This window comes from Erithacus rubecula, assembly GCF_903797595.1.
Source record: "Erithacus rubecula genome assembly, chromosome: 3".
NCBI lineage: Eukaryota > Metazoa > Chordata > Aves > Passeriformes > Muscicapidae > Erithacus > Erithacus rubecula.
Genome location: NC_136689.1, coordinates 88,533,995 through 88,553,520, shown reverse-complemented (window position 1 = coordinate 88,553,520; position 19,526 = coordinate 88,533,995). Strand labels below are relative to the sequence as shown.

Genomic DNA, 19,526 nt, shown 5'->3' with positions numbered 1-19,526 from the left:
ATCCACACATGATTGCTCAGATACTTTCAGCAACATGAAACCCCTAAAATTAGGAAGCAATATCTGGAAAGGAACATACGTTTAAAGGGTCACGCTTCTGTACCGACGAAGTTATTAGTGTTAATCCAGGAAAGTTAAGTAACTTGCTAATTAAGCAGGAAAGCAAACTTGCATATTTTTAAAGATCTACTTTTGTTTCCATGTTACTGGAGTGCTTTCCTCTGAGGGAATTCAAATAGCGGTCAGGAAAATTAGCACGGTTGTTTCTTTTCCAGCAAAACAATTTCAGGTCTTCAACTTGCTGCAATTACCCCATGGGGTAACAAATAAACACACTAAACCAGAGGCAATATAGTGAAAACGCTGTATTGTGACATGCTTTTCCAGTTCAAAATGTTGAAAGCATTTTTTTTTTTATTGAACAAATTATTAAATCCTACATGCAAAATTCTGAAAGCCTACACTACATGTTAAAACAGCTGAACACATCCTATTCACACTTTATCTTGGGATCTTTCAAACGACAACTAACAGTCTATTAATATAACTATGACCAGCAGACTAATTTGGATGGACTTCTTTAGCTCTTGAAAATACTCTATACAAGAGCACTAGTAATTCATTCACTTTTATTTTTTTTTAATTTTAGTCACAAACACTATACAATCTGTATTGTAGGTGTTAAAACATGTATTTTCTTTAAAAAAGTTTAAGAAGTATTAAAACAGTTTTAACAGTGATCAAGTAGGCTTTATTCCAATTATTTGTGTTCAATTATTCAACATCAATTTTTACAATACCTAAATCTACTAAGACCTACTCCTTTTGGACCTGTGCCATCTGTTGTACCAGGTAACTTCCCAAATTATGAAATTTATAATTTTTGTCTTTAAAAATAAATTGTTGGAATTATTTATGAAGATGGCAGTGCTTAGACCCAGCCCACACATTTTATAAATATGTTACAACTACACACAGCACACAGCTTCACAGTTCATGCGATAGGCAGTGTCTAAAAAATCAGTTACTAACTTCCAAAAACATTTAAATATCTACGGTATTTAAACACAGTGTTTTCTAGTTCCTCATAAGAAAAGTAAGCTGTAAACATTTTTACCTTTAGTTCATGCCTTGTTTGCTAGGTAATGTGGACTTATTTTGTTGGTTTGTTGGGGTTTTTTTAAGTCTACAACCATTATTGGAATAAATCTGTGTTCCCAAAAATATTACATTCCATGGATAAAGCACAAGTCTATTATATAACCATGTGATACAGATACAGAAAATGAATTACTATATTCAAAAACATAAAAGTAAAGATACTAAAACAGTCCATAGCTGTTAGAGCTGATGCTTTCAGAATACAGACCAACATTGTTACACTAAAAATGTTCAAAAATAAGGCCTCTGAAATAAATATTTCCATTCTTTAAAAAAAGATATAATAAAAATGTACATCACATGGTCAATGTAGGTATAAAAAGCACTAAGTTAAACCATTCTGGATGATGTATCTGAAGTAAAATGGCCTAGGTTTTGCTTCTGCCGACGTCCTCTATTGTTTTTGGGGCATTTTCTGTTAAACAAAAGAGAGAAATAGGAAAGGAGGGCTGGTTTTATATATGCCACATATAATTGAGCCTACCAATCATGCATTGACTTAATTTTCTGTACGTAACCATAGCAAGGAGTTTGTGATCTGTGCTGACAAGTGGGATGTTCCTGCTGTTCAGTACTGGTCTGTGAGCTGGGAATGTCTGTAGGACACCAGATCAGTCAGAAGGGAATCCTGCTTGACCTTGAGACTGCAACCAGCAAGGTGCCACACCCTTCAGCCTTGATCCAGCAAACACATTCCATGGGGAATGGTTGCATTAGCTTTGCTGTATACATATTTCATATTTTAAACCCAGAGGATGGTGAGGCTGGATCAATGAGACTTTTGAAGTGCTGGACCTCTAGGTGCCTTGCTGCTGACAGCAGCCCATGACACAGAGCCCACTCAGGTCTCTCTGTGGGGTGACTCTGGTGATCCCTTTCACACACAACTAAAAGGATTCACAAAAGCCAGCAATCCTGAATGGAATGACACTTACTCAGCCAGGCAATGAATGATCCCTGCTGGGATGCAGCAAGAGAGACTGAGAGCTGGGGCATGGTCACACAGAGGGTGAGAGAGGAGCTGAACCACAGCCTTCCACACCACTGCTTTGGCCAGCAGGATGTTGAGTGAGCAAGGGAATGACATCGATTGCAGGAGCCAAGTAACTCTTTTACATGTACAGGTGGTGTTTTATACATGTGCTAGTGTCTGTTAGGTTGAACTTTACAAGGGATACAGGGAAAAAGGCCTGTACTGTTCATTCACAGGGTGTCCCTCTACATCACTGAGTTTTGGTAGCCATAAACAAATGCAATAGCAGAAAGTTTTATGGCTGAATGTAAGTGGAGCTGAAAAAGTTAAGGACAGCTTGAGGAGGAAAAGTCAAACTGTGGCACGGTTGCCTAAGTGTAAGACAAACACTTCATTCACCTATAAGGTAACTAAGTCATCCTTAATCTATTTCAGGGACCTTAGTGCTTGTTTGGTTCAAGTCCTAGAACAGAATGCATTGCCATCAAAAAGAACCCATGGCTCTCATTTCAGTTTTTACACAGGGTGAGAATTTGAGACACCCCAGAATCCTGAACTCTCTGCTTGTGTGTATGTGTCTTTAAGTTTCACAAAACAGGTTCTTATGGTGAGTGTCTAATAATGGGAGTAAGTTGCACACTGATTTTCAGAAAATGTATATGGTGTAAGGGATACTTCTTTCCCTGTGTAACACCATTTACAGTGGTACCACAGGCAGCAGCATCTTGTCAGCCTCTCTGGGGATCATAGCTTCCCCTGAATTTCAGCAATGCTTCAATAAGTCCAGTGAAGGTCTAACACAGTAGCTTAACTCTTAGATTTGTCTCAAGGCTGCAGTGTATTTAGTCTAGAAATTCAGAGTGGTTACTGGTGGTTTCTGAATTCCAACAAATTCAAATCTGATAGATTCAAATCTGTCTTTTGTGACCAAAGGAACCAAGAGGAAGATAGGATGTTGCATAAATCATCCTGCTTCAGTCATTAGGTAGTTTTTAAGTAAATAAAATGTTGGGCATCTTATAATTAAATAAAGCAAAATTATATCCATACAATGTGTAATTTTTCACTGGTTTTGTCTTTACCTACCTGGTTATGCACATGACAATTGCAACTATAATGGCAATCTGTACAGCTCCAATTATTGCTGCAATGAGGACATGCGTAAGCTTTTGTCTACTTGGGACAACATAAAGAATACTAAAGTCTGTCTTTTCACAGTGCTGTCCAGTATATCCTGATTCACACCTGAAAAAGAAAAGGAATATTTCATGGAATCTGTAATTTGACGGCACCCCGGTCATTTTGCAGATGAAATGAGAAATCCAAGGTGACTCCAGCTGAGAAAGAGCTGGTGAGAAAGAGCATGTGTGATAATGCTTGGGTTAGGGAAAGGTTTGGATCTGTGTGGCAAGAGAAGAGACAGAGCAAATAGATACACTCTGCTTTTTCTGGTTAAGGTTACTAGTAGCTCTCTGAAAACTCAGCAACGTGGGGAAGGCTCTGATTTGTCAAAGGAAATATGTGGGTCATTATTATATTGGTACAATATTTAGGAATAGTGAAGTAACTGGGTGGAAAAAGCAGACACTTGGAAGACAAGTAGACAATGCTAAATGAAATGTAAGAACCATGCTCATGAAACACAGAGAAATCACAGTTCATTCACTCCATTTTCCATATGGGACAGAAGTGACAAAGAGGGAGGGGAACCTTGAAATATGGGTTGAAAATCACCTCAAAAAAAGAAGACCTCTTTTCAAGCTGCTACCTAGAGAAGTGGAATCTTGTTAAATCTACTGGATGAGACCAGCACCAAACCCCCTCCTTGTTGCTGAGCCAGAATTTGTTGGAGGTTGGCTTAGAAAACCCAATGGCTCACAACTGTTCAAGTGAGAGTTCAAGGAAGAATCCAAGATAATTTGCATGGGGTGGGGGAGAAATAGCTGAAAGCAGAAGAGAAGCAGCTCTCTAAATAGTAACTTGCCTGAGCAAAGCAGCAGTTAGCTCAATGAGAAACTCAGCAGAGGCTGTTTCTGAGCAGTGACATGTTCCAGCAATGCAAGATGTGCCAGTGCAAACACACTCTAAAAAATTCATGTCTCAAGGCAAAAGAGGCTGAGACACAAGAAAACACAAGAGCCAACCACAACACTGAGATGAAGTCTGCAGAGTCAAAGGCCACCACTTAGAACCCTGAGCAAGTTCCTTGTACAGCTGTCCTTTAGAATCTACTGACACAAATGCATCACTATGGACAACTGAACCATACGATTGGCCTCCAGCTCTACAGCTGGAGAAGAAATACTCACATGCAGGCAGAGCAACAATCCTTTTGTAAACTGGATCTGACAAGCCCAAATGCAACACAAAATCAGATTCACTCATTCAAAAGCTTTGTGCTAGGGTAGGAATTAATTCTGTTTGGAGCAACAAAATAATTACACCAAAGAACTTTCTACAACTGCTAATGCAAGTCCTAATCCCCCTCTGCATGCAGGGATAATAGTTGGGCTTTACATGTTCATAATCTTGTGACTCTACTTTCTCCAGCCATGAGCTGCTGTGTGAGTTTTGGTTCAGGCATGAATCAAATTCTGGTAAGACTTGTTAAAGAGAACCCTCAATGTACTGTAAGTGTGTCCAGTGGTAGCCAGGAAGTGAATAAAGAGAACTGTGTATAAGCATACAAAAAGAATGAAGACCATGCACACACTAGTAATCAGGCAAGAAGACACAAAAAGGAAGAGGTCTCCTTGTTAGTCAAGAAGACTTAAATCTTATTGTTACTTTGCTTTTGTTTTCGTTAAAGAAAGAAGAAGATGATGTATTATCAATGTGATAGCTGCTTTAATGCAGAGGAGGCTCAAGGAATTCAAAGACGTTTCCCCAGAAACACTGAAATGACAAGAAATTATTTCTGAGAAATACTAAATGCAGATTCAGGAGAAGTGCTTGTATTAACAATTACATTATGGCAGGATGAAGTAGTAGGCACTAGTTTTCTACCTTAAACTAGCAGAACAGATTTTAAAGCACTCTGCTGCATAAATGTATAACAAGATAAAATGACATTAATATAATTACAAGATCAATAGAGGTCAGCAAGGATTTATCGAAATAAGCTGATCAGTCAATTAATTGATTTAGCATAAAGAAGTTTAGATTTTTTTCTGAAGGGCTCTGCTGTGTGTCCTTGATGCAGCCTGCCATAAGGACAGGGCAGAGCTGCTCTGCACAAGGGGGGCAGCAGGACACAGACCCGATCCCATCTGTGCAAAGGCTGCTGAACTCAATACTCTGCAACTGACTGCTACAAAACCTTCCCCCCACCCGCCTGCTGGCAGTCCTGGAGGGCTGCTGTACAATAAGCAAGGAGATTCATTGCCCTCAGTGAAAGCAGAACTCAGAATTTGCTCTGTGCAAGTATTTTCTGCAGTTTTATAGGTCACCCTATACTTCACATACATGGCTCCCAGGAAATGAGGACCAAATTAAACAGTGTGTATGCTAGATGTGTATGAGAACTGAAAGCATTTGAAAAGAACAATTTGCCTTTAGCATTCATCATTATGTTTTCCTTGCTGGAGAAAGGGATTTTTTTTCTCTGACAGAGGTGCATGATTACTACAGCAGACTGATGTCTGTTATAAACTATTTGTTTCCTTAATAACTCTGCTCCAGTAAGAAACATGCATAAAGCATGAGACCATCAGTATTTTAATTGCCAAGAAAAATCAAAGGGAGATCTGATACTCGGAGTCAAGAACTGATAGTCACAAATTCTTAACTGGAGCCACATGAGATTCATTGTGCTAGGCTCAGTGCTGAGATACTATTCAGACTTTTTAAATACATAGCTGAAGGTAGTAACAGTTAATGTAACTATAAAATAGAATTTTAAAGAGTGGTACATTAATTAAATTGATCAAAACATTGCCTATCAATACTTACTAGAGTAATAATTAATATTTAAAAAGTGAATTTACACTGAGTCATAAATTGATAAATTACTGTAAGATTATCACCTTTCAGAAAAATATTCTGAGAAAATAAAAATTAGTTAATTCAGACAGGAATTTTTTTCCTTGAAATACTCCTACTTTAAGCATTTTGAGGACAAATACATTATAAACTGTCTTAAATACAGTTCTAGATGAAAAGAATACTGTAATTGATAGTGTTTCGTAATGCCCATCAAGATGATGTTGAGGATGCACCCAGTTTCCCAAGAAAAGCAAAACCATGTTGAGTTCTCTTGGTTCCAGATGGAAAGAAAACCAAAACAGTCCTATTGGAAAGGTGAAAATAAACAAGAAAGAGTCTTGCATGGTAAAAGAAATAATTAAAGCTTTAAAGTGCTGAAGTTGACAACCATACTGGTTCTGCTGTTCTGGCTTCCTGCTCTCTGATCTGTCTGGAAACCCTTAAATCTTGGCAGTGCGAAAAACACCTAAATATCATCAATCAATAAGGATCAAGGAAGAAAATATGAAAGTATCCAATGGATTTACAGCTGAAGTTTCAAAAGCAAAGGAAAGCAAAGAGTTATAGCAGTTTCAGCCACATTAATCTGAAAGTACAAGCTTGCAAGATAAAAGCTCAGGAGTGAACCTCCTAATAAGTAGGGCACTGCATCTTATTGCAAAGTGGCCTTTTGCTATAAACAACTTAGTAATAATACTAATGATAATAATGGTGATAATAATAATAATAACTTGGAGGAAAACAAAGATACGGATTTTGATTGGTGAAATGTAAAGGAAAAAAGTTATCTGGGAACTAAGGAACATAGTCTGGGTAACAGTGAGTGGCTTAATGTGTGTTCTGAGTTCCTTGTTTACACTGCAGACAAAAGGTGTGGGCTAAAGAATATTTCACAAATTTTTATTCTCTAGATGAAACCTATTATTGTGAAAAAGGGTAATAAATGTTAAAAATAAGGTATTGATTCTCTAGAGAGAGTTTACAACAGGAACAATAAAATGTACAGATAGTGTAAGAACACGCTGAGAGGTCAGTGGGGAAAGAACAGTCACAGAGACAAGCCATGCAAGGCCAAGACCTTTTTAAAATGTGTCTGCTTTATTTGTTTTTTTTAGCTATGGATATGATTTAGCAGCTGAAAACAACACTGAGGCTACACTCCTCAGAGGGATTCAGGTTCTGATCTACCCAACAGACTGAGCCTCTCCCTGAGCACTATCTCCCTCCTGACTGGGTGCTGTCCATGGCACAGGGATACTACTTCGGTGCCACTGTTGGATACAAAAAAGTGACACACCCTGTCATTGTGTCTAGAGAGCATTTTGATTAAGCTTTACAGTGATTTCAATCCCATTTTGGAGACATGAAGGACTTACCGGCAGGAAGCCTTCTGAGTGGAATAAATGAATTCACATTTTCCATGTATACAGTAACCATTGAAGCTTTCTGAACAAGGTATGTGGTTTCCAATGTAAATGTCTTCTCTTTGATCACTGGCATCTTGAAAAGAAATATACATAAACAATTATACATGGGTCTATGATGTTAATTTAAAATTCTCAACCAAGAACAGCATATCCTTAAAAACTTACTAGTGAATAAAGAAATAGAGAATAATAAAGCAGAGGCTTAAGGGGAAAGTTTCAGAGGCATCTGCAGAGATTTCTAGAATATACTGCACTGGAAAATGATCCTCAGAGACATCTATGCTTTTTATATCAAGTTTCTCAAAAAGGAGAAAAGAGTTTGTGACAGAAATTAACCAAAGCAGGAAGATCAGCAGAAGCTTTGTCAGTGGCACTGGGGCAAAGAGCTAATACACATACAGAGAGCAGTCTCCCATGTGTAAACAGATGAAAAAGAATCTTCTGAAAAGGATTAGAAAGATGCTGGGCCACATTTTATGATTACTGGGTAGAAAACCACTTGATACAGCCCAGATCTGATTGGTACCACTGGTGGTTAAAGTTGAAACCAAACATTTCAATATCAGTCTTCCTCAGAGAAACACTTTTATGGAGAGAAAACTTAAAAATATTGAAATATGTTTAAATTATCCATTCCTTTGGGAGGTGTGCTGGTTTTGGCTGGGATAGAGTTTACCTCCTTCACAGCAGCTGATGGGGTGCTGTGGTTTAGATTTCTGTCTGAAATAATAGTGGTAACACAACACTGTTTTGGCTGCTGCTGGAGGGAGCTTACACAGCACCAAGCCTTCCTCAGCTTCTCATTCTACTTCTCCCCTCAGCAAGAAGACTGGGAGTGGGCAAGAGCCTGGGAGGGGACACAGCCAGGACAGCTGACCCAAACTGGCCAGAGGACTGTCCCACGCCATATGGCATCGTGCTCAGCAATAAAAACTGTAGATTTGGTATTTCCAAGGTGGCAGCTGCTCAGAGGCTGGCTGGTCATCAGCCTGCTGATGGGATTTTGTGAGTGACAGCTTTTGCATCACTTGTTTTTTTTTTCCTCTTTTCTTTCCCTTTCCCCTTTTTGCTTCTTCAACTGCCTTTAGCTTCACCAATGAGTTTTCTCATATGTGGTTTCTTGATTTTCTCTTCTATCATCCCGAGGGAAGCTGGGATAGAGAAACAATTAGTGGACCCTTAGTTGCTGTCCAGCTCAGCCCAGCACAGGAAGGCAATACCTTCAGCCCAAAAATACCTTCAGCCCCAATATTTTTCATGCTTCTGTCATGTTACCAAAACTATCCAAAGCTGTGTTCATTTTCAACCATTTTCCCTCAAATTTTTTTTTTGTTTTGCAAAATGTCAGCAGAAGTTGGTATTTCATAATGAACTTCTCTGAAGAGCAGGGATCTTAAGATGAAAGTATAATTATGGAATTTTGTTCATTTCCATGGCAATAGACTATAGCTTCACAAATAAAAGACTGTAAAGCAAAAAAAAGGAGTGTGAGGAAGAAATCTCTTATACAATTACATATATTTGAAATGACACCAGCAAGAAAGAGAATGCATTTTTACAAGGCAAAAAGAGATATACTGCTGTTCTATTTTTTTTTTCTGTGCGGGAAGAAGATACAAAAGGCCAAAGCTCATTTAGAGCTGAATGTGGCCAGTGTTGTGGTTCTGGAGAAAAAAACCTCCACCCTGTATTAGAATATTTAGATACAAGGAAGCTTTTTAATTCGGGCTGTTTTGAAGATAAACCTGACTTGATACAAGGGAAGAATGTTGACTAATACTGACAATGTGTCCACCACTGCACTGATGGAATACACTGTGGTGACACTCCTAAGAGGAGAAAAGTGAGGATGTCTCATCCCAAAACTGTCATCTCCCTCCTTTTTTAAAATTTAATTTTTAATTTAATTACTGTCATATTGGTCCCAATCAAACCTTGTCATGAGCTACAGACATTAGGATCAATATGCTCAGAGAGCTGCACCATATCTGGTTTTAATACATGCAGAATGTGAGGCCCAGTGGAAAACTGAAAGGTGCATCCCCTGAAAAATGGCCAGACACACACAGGTCATAGGTAAAACTTATATTAAACAAGGAGATATTAAATGCAGGAGGTGAGTCCTAGTGTAAAATAAACATTTACCTCCCTTTTGACAGGAATCAATTTTTAGTTGGAGAGATCTGCCAGACTGCTCCAGAGTTTCAGAGTGAAAGATATAACTGGTGTAGGAGCCTTGAAAGAGTGACTGGGTATAGGAGTTCAAATACTTCACCAGAAGGAAGAGTCATGCATAAAAACTGAAACCCAACCCTGATGCTCATCTTGGTAAACCACCAAGCCAGCTGAGTCTGAGAAGAGAGACCTTTCTGATGGAACTTTAGGTAACCACTTACACTGCAGGAGGAGACTGACACAGTTCTAGAGACTAAAAGATATAATCTATTCAGAGAACAGGTTTAACAAGTGTAACTCACAGGAACTGAAAGCACAAGCAAACAGGTAGGAGTGTGGACTGTTCTCTTATCCTGGATGAAAAAAACAACAATTCAAACACTTCAGGCTCTCACTATCTAAAGAGACCTGAGTACTGTATTAAAAAATTTCAAAACAACCTTTTTCATGAAGCATACTCTCTTCATGCACATCATTTGCTGAATGTGAGACTGCACAAGCCATACACGTTAATAATAATAATTATATACAATGGTTTTTCCACTAACTAGATTTCAAGGGCAATTTACATGCAATGAATAAAAGGCTGTTACCTCTTTGGAATAGGAACTGGAAGTGGTGTTTCATTACCTTACATAATAAGATGTATATTGCATTTGGTGCCTTTTATACCATCATAATGTAAGTGAAAATTGACATTAAATCACTCCAACTGGTACATCATATGCAGTGAAAATAAGAGAATTTGTGAAAAGAGGAAAATATATGTAGCTTTTTGGCACTGAATGACTTATCACTAAGAACACAAGGAATGTTGAAAGCCAGTATGGGATGGCTTTACTCAGGGAAGCCATGGGAGTGCAAAACAAGGATAATGACAGAAAAAACTGAAGACCAGAGCTAACAGGGAAGGTACCAACCCCTTGCAACAAACCCCACATTAAGACCAGCACTGAGGAAAAAGAACAATGCATTATGTTCATTTGTGATTCCTTCCTGTTCAAAATATAAGCACCCATTTTCAGACTGGATTCTCTTTTCAGGGAAGTTCTCTTCCTCCCTGGGAGCTGAATTAGAGATGTCACCACAAGACTGAAGAGGTTATTGCAACCTTCAGACTACTACTCACTCCTGCTCTTTCCATGGCTACTGATGACGATGTAGCAACAAAAAAGTCTGAAGTCAATCAAATGAGATTTCAGAAGGCCAGGGGACAATGCTAAAAAAAATTGGGAACACAGATAGTATTTCCCTTCAATCCTCCCAATAATAAGAGGAAACTGGAAACAAACAGGTGAGCCCAGGATGTCAATACCTTGTTCTGGGACTGATGTATCCACCAAAACTTTGGGGTTTTAAGTCATGGAAGAGACAAGGTATTCTGGGTCCTGATGGAACCAACCCGTCCTGAAGGGTAAAATAATTTTTGGGCATAAGCTGGCGGGATGGAGGGGGCTTTAGACTAGAACTGATTGGGGAAAGGGTTTCCAACACCATTGTGGTGGTAAGCCACATGGCATCACCTGAGCTAGTGGGAACATTTTCACCCTCCTGGGAGCATGGAGTGTTTAGGAACACATTTGAAATGCTTGAACACCAATACACACAGTATGAGAAACAAACAGGATGAACTAGAAGCTCTGGTCTGCTCCTAGAGCTACAATATCACTGGTATTTGCATGAATAGGTAAAATGAGTCCCACAAGTGGAGTGTTGAGATGGAGAGTGTTCAGGAGTGACAGGCAGGGCAGACAACAAGGAGGATTCATGCTGTATGTAAGGGAGAGGTGATTTTACAACACTTATAGTTAGTGCTGATATGGCTGAGAGCCTCTAGATGAGGGCTGGAGGGGTGGAAAACAAGGAAATGTGGTAGTGGATGTCTACTACTGAGTGCCCAGCCAGGATGTGAGCACTGATGACTTACTCTATCAGCAATTATGAGAAATTTCTGGATTGCTAGCCCTTGCCCTTATGGGAGATTTTTAACTTCCCACACATCACCTGGGAATATAATACTGCTGTGATGAACAGGACGTTCTTGACATTTGCAGGAGATAATAACTTCTTGTCAGAGGTACTCAGTGAGCCAAGCCCTCCTAGGCTTGCTGTTTGTGAATACAGGGCTCATGATGGGTGTAATTTTAGGTCTGTCTTGGCCACAGTGATCATGAAGTGGTTGAGTTTAATGGTTGAGCTTTCAGTGCAATAAGAAAAAAGGACAGGGGCATTGCTACCCTGGATTTCAGCAGAAAAAACCTTTATGCAATTCATGGAGCTCTTTAGCAGAGTACCCAGGCAATCTGCTTTGGAGGGGTTCCATGAATGCTGGTCAAGTTTTAAGAGGTGCCCTTAGAAGCACAGGAGCAGATAATTCTGCTGCATTGTAAGTCAAGCAAGTGGGGTGGAAAACCAGCTTGACTGAACAGGGAACTCTTTATAGAGCTCAGGAGGAAGAGAATTTGTATGGCCACTGGAAGAGAGGTCAGGCTTCACAGGAAAAGTACAGAGCTGTGGTTTGTATGTGCAGGGAGAAGACACAAAAGGCCAAAGCTCATTTAGAGCTGAATGTGGCCAGTGCTGTGTAAGATAACAGGAAGGGCTTTTTCAAGTGTATTACCAGCAACAGGAGGTCTAAAGAAAGCATTAGAGTGATATCTGATGTATATCATCATCTGACTAGCAGGGATGAAGAAAAAGTTGAGGCATTAATGATTATTAAAAGGTATGGTAGGGTTCATGTAGGTGAAACATTTTCAACCAATGTGATTCAGTATATTAGTTTACTGAGAATATTTTGAAATAACCTAACAAATACAGAATAATCCATTTTCCCCAGAAGTTAACAGAAAAAATGGGATCATGGCAGGGAGGCTTGTGCTATGTAATTTCATCAGGAATGTCACAGCTTGGTGTCTTCCAGTAAAGTAATTTCACAGCACTTGGAGGGAGTTCAATCCTATGGCCACTGCACAGGGTACAACTGGGCATCTTTGAGGAATACAGCAGTCAAAACTTACAAACCATGCACATCTTCCTGCTAGCCTTGCAATACACTGTGAGAAAGAATCTGTTCACAGCTCTGTCTCAGTTGCAGGAATCAGAGCTGTAAGGCAGACTAGAAGAGACTTGCATGCTCTATTTTCTCCTCTTGTGAAACTGTGACCAAAAAGCACAAAATCTGCACTGTACCTTTCACTTCTGGTCGATACTGCATGCCATCATCTTTCTTTCCAACTGCATTTGTGTCATCTGTTTCTAGGTGATAAATAAATGCATGGTTACTTATTAGGAAAGGATATTTTCCAGACCACTATGTGTGCATCACTGATAAACGAGAATAATATTCAAAGAACTATTTTAAATGGCAGTAAAGCTGGACCCACTCCCACATTGTTCCTTCCACAACCTGGGTGGGATCACACCCAATTACCAGTAATCCTGGCATCCAGACAAACACATGGCACACCCCAATCTTTAGGTTTTGAACTAAAAACTTTTCTTTAGTATGGACTTAGGTTATTTTGGTGACAGTCTGTTTTGGTGTTGGAACTGCACAAGTTGGTAGAAAGCTGTTAATCCCATGAGAGAGTCCTAAATGCAAGCTCCCAAAATGGAAGGATTATGGACAGGATTACCTACAAGGCAGTAGACAGAGGGCTTCAGTGGGCCATTCCAACACTGGAAAAGCAAATTATAGAAACACTTTGGTTGGAAAAAGCCCTTAAGAATAATGGATCAATGTTTGTGCAGTAAGGGACCAACCCAACTCACACTGGAAGCACATTTTACAGCCCACAGTAACAAGAGGGATGATTTCCCACACACCTATATTCCTTCTGTTCTCCTACCACCCCCTCATGTAAGAACTGTTGGATTATTGCCCTCATTTTCCTAAGAGCTTTTCCTGTCATTCCAGGTAACAGCAGCCAAAGCAAGGCCAGGTAAACACAGCACTGTATATGTAGTGTGAGGAACTCAAAATTACAGGTGATGAGTTCACTGATAACTGCACCAGTGACTTCTGACCAAAAATAGAAAAGGGGAAGTCTACCAAGCCCAGTTATGTCAGAATTTACATTTATCAGAAAACCAAAATTATTCCTACCTGAGCAGTGCCCAAGGTGCCTGATGTCAATCTGCTCTTGCCTCAGACATGATGCCTCTCTGACAAAGCAGGGATTGTTATAGGAACTTCCATCAGAAGCACATACAGGATTAAAACTGTATCCACTACAGTCTATGTTACATACACACCTGTTAATTGAAGCATACAGCAAAACAAAATTGACATCCAGCAAACAAGAATTAAGTCATGTTAAGTCCTAAGTAAACACTAGCTCAGGCACCAATGCCAGGAGGGGAGAGCTTGCTGCATGAGGATGCTGAAGAAGTCCATCTCAGGCTTCTGACAGAATGTAGAAAATTGTGAATACATTCTTCAGTGTGCTTTTCAATAAAGTATTAATGTTTCTTGTAGCTTTACTCTGGTATCAATCTCATAGAATACACCTGAAAAGTGATAACACATTACTAGGAAGATTTACTACATTAATATAGTGTTTATTCTCTAGTGTGAACAAAGCCAGAAGAATATTCTAATTTTTTCAGCATCAGGATCCTTGAGGAGGGAAAAAAAAGGACTCTCTCTTCTGTTAGGCAATAGAAATAGTTCTAGCTCAAAGGCTGTATAAGCTCAATATGCTTAGTTAATATCTTGTGGCATTTCAGCAAGACTTTCATTCATACCTTTGAAAGTTAATGGCAGGTCTTTTATGTTGCATTTAAAACAGAATTATGCAATCTGAATTATTTCATATTGCATCCCATTAACATTTTGGTTGTTTAGGATGAATCATTTTCCACACAATTTGCAACTAGGGATTGTAAAATGAAAGTAGGAAAAATGAAGACCTAGTTTGGTGGTGGTTCCTAACTGCACAGAGGTAGGACAGCCAAAGACTCAGACAGGGCTATGATTGCTCGTGTTTAGACACTTTATAGCCCCAGCAAGAAGTCCAGAAATTTTACATATGTGAATGACACATGAAAACTGCAATTTTCCATGCCTCACACCCCCTGGTTATTTTAATCAATATCCTGCTTTCTAGGTGAAGTTCTGTTTTCGAATGAAAATTTCTGTGCATGCTTCACATTGCTCTGCCAGTTCATCTCCACCTTTGGGATGGGGAAAGTAAGGATTGTGACTGCAGAATGAGGGGGGGCACAAGGTGGGCACCATGTCCAGCTCTCAGTCAAGCTCCTCCTGATGTCATGAGTGTGAGAAAGCCACTCTGCAGCTTCTGAGAAGGTGGCAGTGGGCACAAGATCCTCCCCCTGGCAGAAAGCTGGACAGAGGGCACATGGTCTGACTGCCAGGAGCAACCACCAACTTCATCTTGCTCCACTCTTGTAAGTCACAGGATGGGGAAAAACATCCAAGCTACCAACTTACCACTTTTTTTATGTTCTTTCCCACAACTGCAGATAAAATTAAACTGTTAAACAGATGAATGTGTGCATCAAGCTTGTAACAAATCTGCAGCAGAAACAAATTCCATGCTACAGAAACATTGAAGATGGCCAGCATACTTTTCTCTCTTCCTCTTCTTCCATGAGAATCTTTTGTTGCTTAAATTAAATATGCTAATTTTGCAGGTAATTTTCCATGCCTATGAACTTCAGATTGCTGCTAGACAGAACATCTCTAGTGCAAACAGGGTTTTAAGTGCACCTACTGACAGTGAAAAACTTCCCCAGTAATGAGTCTCTACACATCTTAGGGACCTACTTCCAAGCACTAATGGAGCCTCTAAATATCAATATGATGAACATATGATAATCTTTCCTACTAGAAATGGTAATGGTTGTAAACCTTAGAAAGAACCAGGATGGAAATACTATTTTGTTTACTTGCTCCCACATGATGTTAAAAGTAATCAGGGGTTTATTAGGGTTTACTACATACAAATAAAAGGCTCATGGCTCAGCAGTCATGCATATTTATTGACACAAACTAGCAGAGAGCTGGTCCTCATTTGTATGGCACTGGCTGTGTGCAGACAGGTACCTTTGCTCTCCCTTAAATTTGCCTGTAGTCACCATCTGATGTTACCAGTCTGTAGCACCAGGATTATGGCTGGGTTTTGTCATTTCTGGTGACAAATAAGGTGAGTTTTGAAAATACCCTTTTCTTCTTCATGGTGACATTGCAGGCTAGGGTTTCCAAACCACTTGGAAACTGCTTATGTTTCCATGCTTTGCTGTGTTTAGATTTAATATCTAATATTTAATGCTTGCTTTCTCAGAAATGTCAGACATTTGCTTTAGGGGTGCCTAGGAATTCCTGACCCTGGTTTTCTGATCAGCAGTCTCAGTCTTATCTCTAATCACCTCTTCAATGTACAGAAATTTCACACTGACCCCCTTCACGTGTATCTGATTATCAGCCTGGTGCATTAGCTACTTCTTTGCTGTGACCATGATGCCAAGTGGTGCTTCCAGTCTTCCCCTGGCCAGTTAGTCACTGGTCACTTGGCAGAGGTGCCTGACATGCAAAAATGTGGTTTAAGTACACTCTGGGTTAATGAGCAGTAGAACTGGACTGATGTACTTTAAAAAAATTGAAACCCTTATTCCAACATAAACCTCTGAAGCCTTTCAGAGAGCTGGAAGAGAAAGAGGTAAGGAGAGAACGTGGCTTGAGTGCAGTGTTCTGAAGGGAAAAGGGCCTCCACAGATGCAGTAGGGTGGCAGAGAGGGAGTGAGGGGCACATGTTAGAAACCTGCACTCATCAGAGGGTCTGCATAGGCTGCAGTGAATTTGTCCTTGCTCATACACAGTGTCCACCAGACCAAAAATAGGACTGCAGTAAATGCCAAATTGTGAGATGAGAGCAGTGACATGTGGGGAATGCTGCTCTTGAGAGAAAACATGAAAAGAATGTTGTTTTTAACTGCTTGGTGTTTGTAAGGGAAGGTAAAACCATGGGAGAGCAAGTTGCTGCTCTGATGTTGCTCATCAAACACTTTGAAACTGGAGCCTGAGTCCCTGTGCGGGGACAGGACCACCACAGACTGAAACAGATGAGCAGATCAGGAAAATATTGGAAGATCTGCCAACAAACCCACTATGAAATACTGAAAATATGTTATATCCTGATGTCAGAGAGCTCCAGAGGGCAGATAATAGCTTGGTACTGAGATGACAGGAAATCCAACTGTTTGCTTCCCCACCAGCCAGTGTGGGAGCCAAAGCCAAGCAGAAGTCAAAGCTCGAGGCTACCAAGCAGAGCCCATGGGTCTGAACCATATCACAGACCACACAAGAAGCACACAAAGTGTATGAGAAGACACAGCAGACTGTGAGAGTGAGCTAAAAACGGTATCTTAAAGGACAAAAATCTTATCAGAGGACTTTGCAAGCAGGAGAACCTCTAAGAGGCATCAGGGATTGTTTTCCTTCACAGCTAAGACTGAAACTGAACACAAAATTGCAGTCCTATATTGTAATCTGTTCCATGAAGTCTCTCTCCTGCCGGGAAGAGAGCACAGAGAGAGCATGAGGACAATGCAGAGAGCTGCTCACAAAGGCAGGGAAGGAAAATCTAGAGATCATGAAGGGGGAGCAGGGACACGTGGGAGAAGCACAAGAGGCACCCAGGAGGAGAGTGAACCTTAAATGTAAAATTCAGAAGAAAAGAGTTATTCACTAAGGTAAAGCCACTTGACAGAATTGTGTATTAAGGACATCTTGAATGTGATTGATGATTCATAAGAGAAAGAAGTGAATGAGTGCTTCAAAGTTTTGCTGGAAAAGCCTCTTGTGAAAGCCACACTGGAATAAAAGGAGTGAGAGCCCTACAAGCATTTTCTTTGCTATAACCTTCCTATTGGTTTTAACCAAAAGGATTAAAACAGGTAGTTAATGCTCCAAATTGATGGCTTGCTGGAGGAGGCTCCTGCTTAATGTCCTCGACAGAGCATTTCTGTCACTTAGCCCAGGAAAGTCAAAAGGATATACTCAGATGTCTTCTTGATATAGTAGGGTAAACAGAAAAATCCCTGAATTTTGTCACCTGTCATCAGAGAGCTGACACCTTAAGAAAAAAGGCAGCAGCTTGCTGTGAAAATGTGCTTTTATAAGTTACATGCATGTCATTCATTAACACCATTAGTTAAACAGAAAAGCATTTGAATTTCAAGAAAGCACAAAGTGATATAATTAAACCAAACAGATTTTTTGGGTGGTTCTAATAAGCAAGAAACGAGGATGCACAACTCATTTTTTAGGGGCTACTAGGTGTAACAAAGCAAACGTGCTCAGTAAAATGAAGTGACAAGCTCAGGCTGTAAGAGCACTTGCTGCTATTAGTAAATTAATTAGATCCCCAGAGATCAGAACACATTTCAAGGCTCCCTTTTGTTTTCAGCCTTCAAGGTGTACGTGGTCTGTTGGAAGTTCTGTGTGCTTAAAAACCCTGGAAGGTTCAAAGAGAAGAGAGGGGAAAAAAGGAAAGGAAAAGCATGACTGACTGGTGGAGCAGGCTAGGCTGCTGGGAGAGACTGGCATTTCCAAACAACAGAGCAGGCTGCTGCATTTATACCCACCTAGGACTATATTTTTCTGGCCTGATCTCACAGGGAATGCTGCTTGCTATCCCTTCCCAGCAGCTGACAACAATGAGCATTCTCAGGTACTCACCAATTCATTGGCACATCTGCTTACAAATGTAAAATGGAAACACTAGAGTAAAACAAAGTGTGTGAAATGCACACAGATGGGTAAGGGCATGCTTGATGGAATACATTTAGGTGAATTGAAATAGCAGGGGTGTTGCAATTGCAGTTAAGAATATAACCATGCCAAATGAAGGATTACCTTTCATTTGATGCTTCCTCCCTTGTGTGCAGTTCTTCCCAGATGAAACACAAACTAAGAAAATCTGGATTTCAAAGTGATTTTTCTACCTATTTGACTAGAGTTGAATCTTCATCAGGTTTTTGGTGTGTTTTTTTTAAATCCCTTTATAGCACAAGAGAAGTAGAATTCAATTCTAAAAAGCTTCTTTGTGCCTGGCTTTAACACTCTGTCTTTACTTCTGACCAGCAATCCAGAACATCCTTTGAATACCATAAACTTCAGCTATTTTCCAGACATCCCTTTTCCTAAATTCCCTTTTTCATGGCATGGTTCTCTCTGACCACTGAAGAAATTTAGTCTATACTGCAGTGAGCTTCTCACAGCATACATGGTGAGCTGATGTTTGCTCTCTCAAAAGCAGCCCAGCCCTCCCTCCTCCTTCAAATAATAGGAACTTCTAAAGACTTGGCACACACTGCTGCAAAGATCACTAAAATGATGCATTAAAAAAACAGGTCTGGATTATTGCCCATCTAGGATCCATTAAATTTCTTAATAGCCAATATAGTGAAAAGACCACTATGCTCTTCCTCTCATATCAGAATATGCTACACCCAGATTTTCATAATTCATAATCTCACAACACAATATTAAATCCCTTGTTTAAATTGATTTTCTCTATTGTCTGAATGGTTTGTTTTGCGCACAAATACTTAGGATTTTTTTTTTTCTGTTGGATTAGAAAGCTGTGAATTGCATTTACATAGGATTTAGATACCCTTCCTTGTGAATATCTACATACAATACCATACCCCAAAAAGCTAATAAAAAAAGAGTTTGGTAAATGAGTGAAAAAGTAGCCAAAAGAGGTAAGTATAAACTTGCATGCCAGACTTCAAACAGACCATATCTTTCCCTGGAGGACAAATTATATAGACAAGAC

General features: G+C 39.8%; 1 protein-coding gene across 1 annotated transcript in view; it reads right to left on the bottom strand.

Annotated features, from left to right (window-relative positions):
- Window positions 1–649: 649 nt before the first annotated feature.
- Window positions 650–19,526, bottom strand: part of TMEFF1 (transmembrane protein with EGF like and two follistatin like domains 1) — a 110,575-nt gene continuing 91,698 nt past the window's right edge. Inside the window, exons 6-10 of the mRNA XM_079301885.1 lie at window positions 13,829–13,977; window positions 12,913–12,978; window positions 7,495–7,618; window positions 3,221–3,379; window positions 650–1,576 (exon numbers count right to left, since the gene is read on the bottom strand). Of these exons, the coding sequence (XP_079158011.1) occupies window positions 1,492–1,576; window positions 3,221–3,379; window positions 7,495–7,618; window positions 12,913–12,978; window positions 13,829–13,977 (583 nt within the window). The 3' untranslated portion in view covers window positions 650–1,491. The remainder of the gene's footprint in view (window positions 1,577–3,220; window positions 3,380–7,494; window positions 7,619–12,912; window positions 12,979–13,828; window positions 13,978–19,526) is intronic.